Source organism: Coenobita brevimanus, chromosome 111 (assembly GCF_032717465.1).
Source record: "Coenobita brevimanus isolate Jiangsu-jjx chromosome 111, ASM3271746v2, whole genome shotgun sequence".
NCBI lineage: Eukaryota > Metazoa > Arthropoda > Malacostraca > Decapoda > Coenobitidae > Coenobita > Coenobita brevimanus.
Genome location: NC_137064.1, coordinates 25,161,973 through 25,174,893, shown reverse-complemented (window position 1 = coordinate 25,174,893; position 12,921 = coordinate 25,161,973). Strand labels below are relative to the sequence as shown.

The 12,921-nt window shown below is 42.7% G+C and overlaps 1 protein-coding gene across 1 annotated transcript in view; it reads right to left on the bottom strand.

Moving 5' to 3' along the window:
- Window positions 1-12,921, bottom strand: part of LOC145417848 (neuropeptide SIFamide receptor-like) — a 338,464-nt gene that overhangs the window by 245,177 nt on the left and 80,366 nt on the right. The window contains exon 2 of the mRNA XM_080286469.1: window positions 5,041-5,153. Within this exon, the coding sequence (XP_080142595.1) occupies window positions 5,041-5,153 (113 nt within the window). The remainder of the gene's footprint in view (window positions 1-5,040; window positions 5,154-12,921) is intronic.

The following is a 12,921-nucleotide window of genomic DNA, read 5'->3' as shown; positions in this document are numbered from 1 at the left end:
TCTCTCTCTCTCTCTCTCTCTCTCACACACACACACACACACACACACACACACACACACACACACACACACACACACACACACACACACACACACACACACACACACACACACACACAATTATAAAGCCTTGCCCAGATCCTTGTATTTATCCCCTCGCTGCATATCCCATTAAGGTACATTAAAGGCAGTACCGTACCTGTGAAGTGCCTTGTACCCGTAGCCTACCTGTCTTGTCTCCCCCTCCCCCCTCCTCGGCTTCCCTGGATGACCCTTAGGGGATAATTTTCGTTTTATAAGCTGGATACACTTTCTTAGGAGGTACTGTGTGGAGGTATGACACTGGAATTAGTGGTTTATTATCTTTTATTTATTGATTGATCGAATTATTATTACTCCCCCGCTCTCGAAGTAAGCGTGGGTGCTATGTTTTCCTGACGTGTGTGTGTGTGTGTGTGTGTGTGTGTGTACAAAATAACAAACAGTTTTCATCCTAAGTTAACCAAACTTGATGGAGGAGAGCCAAGGAGTTGACCTTTCTTTTATGGGAACGCTCAAGGTTGCAAGACCAGGTCAGAGTTTGACCTAGTAAGGTCAGCTTAAGCAGTTTTTATCCATTTTAGAGCAAACTTGGTAGAAGGGATGATTATATTGCAAACGCGTAGGGGTTCTGTTGTGAGGGTAGTCAGCCAAATGTCACACAGAGTAAGGTCAAATTTCGAGCTGAGTGTCTGGTTGTGAATAAATAACTAAAACTATTTTGATCTCATTTGCACCGAACTTGGTGGAAGGGTTGAGGATCAGCCAGTGGGTTGATCTACAGTGTTTTGAGAACAGTGAGGTCCCATGCCAAGGTCAGCTTTAACCTGTTGTTATTCATTTTACACCAGACTTTTTGAAAAGGTTCAGAGCAGTGCAGCGATTACGGGATTCGATATTAAGAACAATCAAAGGTCAAGGTCATGGGGAAAGGTCCAACGTCAAAGTCACAGGACAAGATCAGCTCAAACAATTTTCATCTGCCTGGAGTCAAACTACTTAAAAGAGTTAAGGTTCAGGCAAGAATGAAGTAATTACAATTTGAGAATCAGTCAAAGGTCAGGGTCGTAGGGCGAGGTCAAATGTTCGGCCCAAGTACCAGTTGGTTGGAGCAGGTGTTGCATTCTCTGAGTGCGCCTTCGTGTTATGTTTTTGTTTTAGGTAGATATATAGATTTATACAGTAGATAGATATAGTTAGACAGGTAGACAGACAGATAGATGGACAGACAGATCAGTGCACATACATACATACATACATACATGTGTGCAATACACCGCCAGCCAGGAACAGGAACTGACGCTCTGTCAATAGAAATGGAGATGAAAACAAAATATTCCTGTCACGACGCTGTTAAAGTACGAATTATTCAGGATTTCCTCCAGCCTGCCAGTGAACGCCATGTTAACTGCCTGTGAAGGCTAATGAAGTGCCATTAACCAGGCTATTGAAAGCAGATACCGGGATGTAAAAGACGCCTGGTAATGAGCACTCCAATGGAACGCCGGGAGGGCCTCGGCAAGTGGTAATGCTGGGTTGCGATTGGAAAAAAGACTAATTAACCCCTTCCTTCCGATGACTGGTGATGGAGAGGGACGCCTTCATGGGGTGGCATCGATGTGACGAGGAGGCGGAGCTGCCCGGTTGTAAAGACATCCCTCAGTTCCCTCCCCATCCTCCGAAAGGACGATGGTGACTTAGATAAGGGGGAGGGCAACTTCCATGTCGTCTTCACAGTCTTTATTATTTTTTCTAACCCATTTGCTCTATCTTCCATTTCCTTTTTATTATGTTCTTTATCTTATGTAGCTTATTTCCAGCCCCTTCTGTGTCGCTTGTACCATCCTGGGAATTATCTTTATTCTTTTATGGTGGAACTTCTCACACACGTTTTGGAGCTTAAAAACTTTGTGTGTGTGTGTGTGTGTGTGTGTGTGTGTGTGTGTGTGTGTGTGTGTGTGTGTGTGTGTGTGTGTGTGTGTGTGTGTGTGTGTGTTTCCCCCATCTCCCTCTCCTTATCCTTGTCTTACTTCTCTTCCCAGTTTCTGTCACCCTCTCGCTTCCTCTCATTTTCTTTTCCTCTTCCTCTCCCTTTCCCCCCTCCCCCTTTCTTTCCCACACTCTACATATTTTTTTTCTCCATTTCTCCCTCCACATCGGCTCTCACTCTCCCTCCCTTTCCTTGCCCATTCCTCCCCCTCTCTTCTCCTCCCTTTCCCCTCTCCTCCTCCCTTCCCCCCATCTCTCTCCTCCCCCCTTCCTTTTTTCCATTCCCAGTTACCCTTTCGACTGTCCCCAGATTTGACTTTCAGAACTCTTGCCATTTGAACTAACTTTCCTGACCGTACTCTCTCTCTCTCTCTCTCTCTCTCTCTCTCTCTCTCTCTCTCTCTCTCTCTCTCTCTCTCTCTCTCTCTCAACATATTCCCCTCTTCTTGTCCTGTGTCCTCTCCATATTCCCTCTGTTCTTCTCCATACTTCTAATCCCATCCTCTCCTCCTTACCTCTTTCCTCCCTTCTCCTCATTAGCTTCCCCATCCCTATCGCTTTTCTTTTCCTCTCTCTACTTTCTCCTCTCCTTACAACCTCTTTGTTTAGTCTTCTCACCTCTTCTTTCCTTTTTCTTCTCAGTTCGTCTCTCCATCTCTCTCTTCCATCTCAATTCTCCTTCTTCTAAAACTGTCCATGCCTCTTCCTCTTTCCTTCCTCTCATCTCCCTCTTCCCTCCTTCTCCTCTTCTCCCCTTTCCCCCTTAAACTGGATTGGTTAGGTATGGCCTTAAGTAACTTTCACTGATTGGATGGTGCTGGGGAGGGACACCTTCACGTGGTGACACCAGTATGACCGGGCGGTGGAGCTGTCTGGTCATACAAGCGACCCTCAATTACTTGCTTATCCCCAAAAAGGAGGATGGCGGATTATGGAAAAAAAGAGAATCTTCAGCCTGCAGTCCACCGAGTTTACACCCAGTTGAGCCTGAGGTAACTACTGCTACTACTACAACTACAACTACTACTACTACTACTAGTAATAATAATAATATTAATAATAATAATAATAATAAAAATAGTAGTAGTAAGTAGTAGTAGTAGCAGTAGTAGTAGTAGTAGTAATAGTAGTAGTAGTAGTAAGAATAAGAAGAATAGAAAGAAGAAAAAGAAAATGAAGAAGAGGAACAGAAATCTTGCGAGGAATTAGGGTTTAAGGAAGTGGTTTTCTGAGTCGGTTTTAATGGAGGGTGCTTGAGTCAAATTAAGGAGGTGTGTAAATAAAACTAACTCTGTGTGTGTGTGTGTGTGTGTGTGTGTGTGTGTGTGTGTGTGTGTGTGTGTGTGTGTGTGTGTGTGAAAGAGAGAGGGAGAGGGAGAGAGAGAGTCCCTTCCTGAAAAGTAGAACGAAGAATTTTGAAATACTCCACCGTATGTCCTAAAAAAAAAAAAAAAAAATCTTTGGGTACGAATTTTAAGATTGGGTTCAGACTGAAATAGTAAAGCTTAGCCTTCTGCTAGCTGTACACGACTATACGCCTTTCACCTTAACTTAGCCCAGATTCTTGTCCCTTTCCAGCTTATTTCACGTAGCTCAGCGCCAGAAAAATCAATAATTCTGTCCTACATCCTTTCCATAGCACTTCTTCGTGACCAGCATCATATTCTAGTGTTAATCTAGTGTTACACCTCAGCAGTCAGAGTGGAGAGGTGGCAATTTTAGGCCATGATAGAGCAAAAAGGATATAGGTTTATTTAGAGCACACATCCTTGTATCAGTGTATGGGGACAAACTCTCTATTTCCATTCCTTATACTCCCTTGTTTTCATCTCTCCCCACCCTTTAAAATCCAGTTTCCCTTACACTATCTACCTCAGCTTTCATCTACTTTTACTCCATATACTCTTTGTAATAGATCACTTTGTTGTAATGTCACTCCTAGCAGTAAAATTAATATGGATAACGAAATGTCTTTGTTAACTGTACTCTGACTCTGGGTTCTGGTTTTGCGTTAGTACTCAACCTGTATACGTAAGATGTCGCCGCAGTCAGGTTAAGGCTGTGGTATGGTATGGTATGGTATGGTATAAGGGTATGAGAGTGGTATAATTGTTGGAAATATTACTGTGTTGACTTTAGCAGCGGACGTCAGAGTGCTGCTAGGTTCTTTATTCTCGTCGGGTAAGGAGGCTTCCTAATACCTCTTCCTTAGCGATTTATTTTCAGAACTACCCTTTAACATCCTCTTTTTTGCTTCTTATATCTTTTTAATTTCGACATTGATTTCATGAATAGCACAGAAGAGTATAGTAACGGAGCAGGATTAGAAGTAAACCGACAAAGAAAAGGTGTTAGTAAGCTTCCTAACCACACCAGAACACCGCCCCGGACTCAGCCTATTTGTATCTGTCAATCTTATCAGTTATACAGTATTGATAACGACATTGCTACTGCTGATATGCTTTCCTTGGGTGTATTAGTGACAGCGGTACTCAGCGCATCAGTATTATGTGTCACTCATATTAAAACTTCTGCTCCTGATTGTATTTTACCTGTGAGTATTGAGGTGTTGTCAGTATTCAACACACCTGTATCAATCTTAACAATACAGGTTGTTTATAAATAGCGCTTGACTAGATTCTCCCGTGGCAGTATCTTGTGTGTTGTGGGGACGGCTCAAGCGGCTGGTGTGGGCGTGGGTGTGGTAGTGGGAGTAGGAAATGAATGAATGTTGCAGGGTACATACTGATAACAATAAGCCGTCGCCGCAACACACGAAAATTCGCTTGACGGAGTGGAAGTGGAGAACTATATATGCTGTGGAGCACCCTTTATAAAGATAATACCGATAACGAGCCTCCTGGTGTTAACTGCTGGTATTTGAGTGGTATCAGTGGTGTTAGTGTCCTAATACCAACACTAGAGGAGGGTAATAAATTGGTATTTGTAGTGTCAGGGCCCTAATACCAAGACTACTTTAGCTGCTGGTAATGGAGAGGCTATAATACTCACGGTAATAGATGTTGGAGAGGAGTGTGGCCGGGAGACAGAAGACTATAACCAGGACGTCAGCCACGGCCAAGTTCACGATAAAATAGTTGGTTGGGGTGCGCATCCGAGGGGTCCTGTGGGTGGAGAGATAAAGTTAGGTATATCTAGATGAGTTAGGTTTAGTTAGATTTTATTGCATTAGAGGCCGAGGGCGATATGGAGGGATGGAGTGGAGAGGTAACGAGTATATGAGAGAAGGGGGTGTGAGCTGGGGGGATGGGAGTGAAATGACGGGGAACAGACTGAGATGAAGGCGATTTGTTTGTGGCCGCTTCATGCAGGATCGAGGTGTCTGGCCATAGATAGATAGATAGAATAGGTCATATCAGATTAGTTTATGGCAAGATAAGGTTTGATGAGGTGGAATAAATGTAGGATTGATAGGATTAGGTGAGACTTGGTTAGGTTAGGTTAGGTTGGAGTATGTTTGGCAGGGCTGGCTTAGGGTAGGTGATATACAGATTGGGAGGGTTTTGACAGGCTCGGAGGTACTAGGTTATAATAGATTAGAACAACATAAGTACAGGACAGCATACATTACATCAAGTATGTATATATTTGATAGGTTATGAACTGATAAAGAAGTTTAAGTTAGGGTAGGATCTGTTAACTGATCAGGATTATAGAAGGGAAAGGTACCTTAAGACAGGTTAAGTTACGTTAAATATGGCAAAGTTAGGAGAGGTTAGGTACGGTTAGATTAGTAAGGATAAATAAATTAGTCAAGGTTAGATTGTGCTAGGTTAGGTTAGGTTAGGTTAGATGTAATAGAGTTAGGTTAGGGTAGAGTGTATGGAGATAGGGTAGGTTCATTTTTTAGACAAACAGGTCTCATTCTATAATCTGTCTGTCGCCGCATCCAATGTAGGGTAATTTAAAAAAATGGTCTTTACAAAATTTATTCCCATTTCAATATCAACGCCTCCCCCCGCAACACCCCACCCATCATAAACTCACCTGCTTTGTCCCTCCGCTTTATTATTATTATTATTATGACTGCCTGTCCTCCTTTCAGTCACCTCATTTTATCATCATTATAATTCAAGAGAAGGCTACAAACATTTACGGGATTATTTTCTTTGTTTTTCAGGTGTGTGCTGCAGGTGTCGACGTCAGATGTTAAGGTAAATTTTCTCAGGTATTATTTCCATCTTTCGTTATTCCTTAAGCCCACCTCACCCCGTCTTTAGGTGGAAAATTGAGTTGGGGGAATGATGATTAAAAAGTATATGTTTGTCCCAGCGATGCGTCATTCATTACACCTCATATTTTAAAACATCATTGTTGCTGCTGTTGTTTGCTTAGTACCTCAGTTTTCATTTTGTTAGATCACATTGTTACCGTATTATGAGTTTGAGCACTATGTAACTGCTTTTATTATCATTTTACACACACACACACACACACACACACACACACACACACACACACACACACACACACACACACACACACACACACACACACACACACACACACACACACACACACACACACACACACACACACACACACACACACACACACACACACACACACACACACACACACACACACACACACACACACACACACACACACACACACACACACACACTATTCTCCTCTCTCAGAATTAACACACGCCCGACATCGGCTAACTTTTGTAACATTCAGCGGGACTAAAATTGCTCGCCTTCAGTACATGTGTTCTGCATGAAAAAAAAATAATTCTTTTAAAAATGTTCTTATGTAGTTTGCTGCTTATTAATTACATCATCATTACTACTACACTTCCGATCCACACTCTTATTATCTGCACTTATTTGTCGTATTACATCATATTTTCTATTTTCTTAAATTGAATTATTTTTGGTAAGTTTGGGAAGAGAGGCAGTGTAGTGTTTAATGTATTTCGGGTTGATCCTTCCAGCTTAGTGTCCTTTTTCATGTATAACCTCTTCTTCTTTCTACTTCTTGCCCTCCTCGCTCCTCTCTTCTTCCTCTTTCGCCTTCTTGCCCTTGTCCCTCCCCATTTCTTTGCCCTAGTCCTTTCTCTCTTCCTTTACACCCTCCTCCTCCTCCTCCTCCTCCTCCTCCTCTTTTGCCATCCAACTTTCCACAGATTTTTAAATCATCATCATTATTATTATCCTGTTTACTCTCCTCTTCCTCTCCTCCTCCTTCACCACCTCTTCCAGGGACTTTTTATCCCTCCTCCTCCTCCTCCTCCTGAGCCTCCCAACTTCCCACAGTCTGGGCCAAAAACAAGCGGAAAATCTCATGCATCATTTTTTTTTTTACCTCTCTCTCTCTCTCTCTCTCTCTCTCTCTCTCTCTCTCTCTCTCTCTCTCTCTCTCTCTCTCTCTCTGTCTATCTCTCTATCCAGCTCACAGTATAGTATTATAAAAAAAGATGCAGTCTGGGAATATCGAAGTTTTCATATAACCGCATGGAATTAATCTTGTTTAACCAGGTATTAAAAAATTTTATTCATCAAACTTAGCTAAAAAAAAATACCTGCTGAGCATCAGGTAATACTGAACTTAGGAAGGAAAATTCTGCTTAAGCCGTTCAGCCCGTGGAAGCTGGTTTTAATTCTCTCTCTCTCTCTCTCTCTCTCTCTCTCCTCCAACGAGTATATTTGGCCAGGGATAGATTTTTTTTCGGACTGGAGGGGATAGATACCGCCTTCATTGACCACCTTCTTGGGTACTGGGCTCTACAATGAATAAAATCGCCTCCAACAGCAGGAATATAGAGGATGGTCCATATATAGCTCTCCCCTTCTTACACTCCCCCCGGGCGATTTCTCGTGTTGCGTGGACAGCTTACTTAACCTCATCATTGTTAGTTTCCATTTTCCTAGGTAATTAGTTGTCCTGTATCAATGTCTACGTATGTAACTACGAAATTTTTGTAGTCCAGAGTTTGTTCCCGCATGCAAAAGGGAATTGCTGTAGTCATTTCTCTTCGTTTTTCACATCCTTTTTAAAATTGGGAATATTTTTCTCACATTCGTAAAATTCAGCTTATTTCACCTTAATATTGGTCTTTCGAAAAGTATCTGCTTTAGAGCCATTCTCAGTTTTTAGATAAATTTACCCCTTCAGTAAAGAGGCTCCCTTTCTTCTAATAATCTTGTCACTGCCATTTTTTTTTTTCAAATTTAGCATAGGAGGCTTTTCATAAGTGAGGGAATAAGTAGAATTTCATTGACCCTTTCACTGCCAGGGTCCTCTCCGAAACTGAATAGAGTTGGTTCGTAGTAGCAAACATGAAAGCAGAGATAGACGGCATTGCAATGAAGAGGAGAATATACGTGTGTCAAATGATATATGGGACTTAACTCCACAGTCTCACTAGGATTTTCCACGCAGATCATGTTTAACCCGTAAAAGAAAGAAAAAGAAAAAGAACGCAACACTGATGACGAGAAAAACGGACACGCTGACTGTTGAGAGACGATTTAGGATTGCATATTTTGTTCTTGAGAGGGGACATCTCGAGCATGATGAATGAGCGCTGTTGAAACACCTAATGTACTCAGAGACGAGTTTTTAGCTGAGTGTTGTTGAAGACAGTAGGAGTGTTATGTGCGAGACTGTGACGAGTACAGAGCTGGAGGGTAATTATTAGACTTAGATGCATGCGAGACTGGTGATTACACGAGTATATATATATATATATATATATATATATATATATATATATATATATATATATATATATATATATATATATATATATATATATATATATATATAATGTGAAGGTCATAATAAGTGAAATAATAAATTTTACTTATTTCTTATATCAACGTGACCGACTGATAAAGTATCGAACATTTCCCCAGGACTAAAGTTCTTGTGGTCTAATTCTCATCAGCATCAGGTTTCTTCTTACATATTCCTACTAAACGCATTATTATTCCTCCAAATTAACATTCCGCTCAGGTTACATATTTTGTCCTGCATGGATTTTGCAGGACCTTATCTGATTACCGGGGATTAATTAATTGTTGCAAATAGGCCAGAAAGCGTAACAGCAAAGGTCGTTGAGATTGCTGAAGATATGTTGAGTAATTAAGTTTCCACGATGATATTTTGATGCCGTAATTTTGCCTTAGGTAAGTGTATCTCAACCCCGGCTAATAACTGAGGACTGATTAATCGTCGCAAATAGACTGGTGTGGACGACAGCAAAGGTTATTCAGAATATTAGGGAAGATGTACTGCAGGAATTCACGGTAACTTAGCACGAGTTATTTTGTCCTACGCAAAATTCTCCGGCCACAGCTGCCAACAGGAGCTTGATTGATTGTTGCAAATAGCGCTGAGAGGGGCAACAGCAGAGGTCGTTGAGGCAAGCTACTGGAGATGCATGGGGCAACGTTGCAGGGGATTACCAGGGTTGAGATATATTGCTTCACGCTGCAGGGGGTGTGGCAGGGTGGAGAGAGCTGCTATTCAGGGCAAGATGGACGGGAACGCAGGGTAATTTTTTTTTTTTTTTTTTTTTATGTGAGGAAGAAGGAACCAAAGGCAACGAGCCTGCAAAACTATTCCTTCCAGGAGAAAAACAAAATATAAGAGATAGCCAAATTCAAGATCCGATCATTTCCAGATGCCTGGACACACTGCGTTTGAAAAACTGGAGATCATAGGAAGTAGGAAATACAGACAGAGGGAGACAGTTCCAGAGTTGACCTGTTGCATAAATGAAGGACTGGGAGTAACGGTTAACTCTTGCATTAGAGAGTTGGACAGAAAAGGGATGAGAGTTTGCTGCTAGACGGGTGCTACACGCCCGTCGTAGGGGTGGAGGAATGCAATCAGACAGTTCAGAGGAGCAGTGACCATTAAAGTAGCGATAGAAAAAAGATAAAGATGCAACACTGCGGCGAAGAGACAAAAGTTGAAGGGAGTCAGTAAGAGGAGGAGAGTTAATGAGGTGAAAAGCCTTTGACTCCACCCTATTGAGAAGAGCTGTATGTGGGGAGCATCCCCACACATGAGAGTTGTACTCTACACAGGGGCGGATAAAACCTCTATATAGAGTCAACAATTGTGCAGGGGTAAAGAAGGAACGGAGTCGGCTTAGCACACCCAATCTCTTGGAAGCAGATTTTACAAGAGATGTAATATGAGCTTTCCAAGACAAGTCCCGAGTAAATGAAACCCCAAGCATGTTAAGGATGATGCAAGATTAAGCTGAATATTATCAAACATTAGTGGGCATACCTGTGGAAGATTTTGTCGGGTTGATAGGTGCAAAAACTGAGTCTTTGATGCATTAAAAACAACAAGATTATTTTTACCCCAGTTAGAGATATGAGCCAAGTCAGACATTAGGTGTGCCATAGCCTCATCCCTTGTTTGTTGAAGTAACTACTGAGATGGATGTTGCGGGAATAGAATGGAAAGGTGAAGGGTGGAGTCATCAGCGTATGAGTGGATAGGGTTAGATGTACAGCTTAGAAGGTCATTGATGAATAAAAGGAAGAGAGTTGGTGATAGGACAGAGCCCTGAGGAACACCACTGTTAATAGATCTAGGAGAAGAACGATGGCCGTCTATAACAGCGGCTATAGAACGACCAGAAAGGAAGCTAGAGATGAAGGCACAGATAGAAGGATAGAAACCGTAAGAGGGCAGTTTGGAAATTAAAGATTTATGCCAGACTCGATCGAAAGCCTTAGAGATGTCAAGTGCAATGGCAAAGCTTTCGCCAAAGTCCCGAAAGGAGGATGACCAGGAGTCTGGAAGGTAGGTGAGGAGATCGCCGATGGAGCGTCCCTGACGGAACCCATACTGACGATCAGAAAGAAGGTTGTGATAGGAAAGATGCTTTAAAATTTTTCTACTAAGAACAGACTCGAAAACTTATGAGATACAGGATGTTAAAGCAATTGGACGATAGTTAGAGGGTTGGGAATGGTCACCCTTCTTTGGGACTGGCTGAATGAGAGCAAACTTCCAGCAAGAAGGAAAGGTACAAGTTGACAGACAAAGGCGAAAGAGTTTAGGGTGTAAGCACAGAAGCACAGTTCTTGAGAACAACAGGAGGGACTCCATCAGGCCCATATGCCTTATTAGTGTTGAGGCCTGTGACAGCAGAAAATACATCGGGTGAAGAAATTTTAATGTCAGCCATGAAGAAGTCAGAGGGGGGAAGTGATGGAGGAACAGCACCGGAATCGTCGAAGGTGGAATTGGAGGAGAAAGTCTGAGCAAAGAGATCTGCTTTATCAGTAGAAGAAGTAGCTACAGAACCATCAGAGTAGAAAAGAGGAGGGAAGGATGATGAGGTAAAGTTGTTAGAAAGGTTTTTGGCAAGGTGCCAGAAGGAGCGGGAAGAATTCGAGTTAGAGTTGAGAGCACTTAGTACGGATGAAATTATTTTTAGCAGAGCGAAGAACAGACTTAGAACGATTCCGGGCAGAAACCTATAAAAGATGTGATTCAGGGGTGGGTTGGCTCCGGTACCTTTTATAGGCCCTTTCCTTGTTGCGGACAGCATTAGAACAAGCGTGATTAAACCTAGGCTTTCGTGCATTAGTCAAAGGATATGAGAAAGGAATGTATGCTTCCATGCCCGAAAGAATAACCTCTGTAATGCGCAAGGCACACCCAGATGGCTCCCGGCCATGGAAGCAATAATCATTCCAGGGAAAATCAAAGTAGTACTGCCTGAGGGCCTCCCAGTCCGCAGCTCCAAAGTGCCACAGACGACGTGTCTTTGGAGGGTCCGCAGGCCGTACTGGAGCGATAGGACAGGTTAAGGTGATAAGGTTGTGATCGGAGGAGCCCAACGGAGAGAAAAGATTAACAGTGTAAGCAGAAGGATTAGTTGAAAGGAAGAGGTCAAGTATGTTGGAGCTTTCTCCAAGGCGATCAGGGATACGGGTAGGGTGCTGTACAAGCTGCTCTAGGTCATTAAGGATAGAAAAGGTGTAGGCTTGTTCACCAGGTGGATCAGTGAAAGGAGAGGAGAGCCAAAGGTGGTGGTGAACATTGAAATCTCCTAGAATGGAGATTTCAGAGAAAGGAGAAATGGGTAGAATGTGTTCCATCGTAGAAGTAAGATAGTCAAAGAAATTTTGATAGACAGTAGAATTAGGAGATAAGTAAACAGCACAGATATATTTAGTCAGAGAATGACAGGAAAACCGAAGCCAGAGTGTAGAGAATTCGGAAGAATCAAGTTCAGGAACACGAGAGCAAGATAAGTTGCTGCGTATATATACACAACAGCCACCTTGGCTTTGAAATGAGTATAGAGAAAGTAGGAGGATACAGAAAAGGGTCTGCTGTCAGTTGCCTCAGACAGCTGAGTCTCAATTAGAAAAAGAAGGTGAGGTTTAGAGAAGGAGAGGTGGTGCTCAACAGAGCGAAAGTTAGAGGAAAGGCCACGAATGTTGCAGAAATGAAGAAGAAGAAGAGTCAGACAGTGGTTCCAGGCATCTTGAGTCGTCACCGGGAAAGGGGCAGAAGGTGGGGGCATTTATGGTCCCCCCCCCTGGGGACTCCGAGGCTACGTTATTCGATGCCATTTTCTTTTTAAATTTTGAAAAGGAACTGTGGTGTGTACTGTTAGAGAAACTTGTACTGGAGAGCATGCTGGCCTACTCTCTGTGTTACTGAGACACTGAAAAAGTTCAGCAAAGGGGGATGGTCGGGACCTAGTCCCGAGGGCTGATGAAACGGGAGCTCCAGCTCTCCCCATCATCAACTTTCCATCCACCTTGGGAGTACTGCCCTGCTCGACTGGTGATACAGTGGAGGTGGCAGGGAGAGGGACGCCTTGGTGGGACTGTGAAGCTTAATACAGTGAACGAAATTGTGCCTCGTGTTTTATTA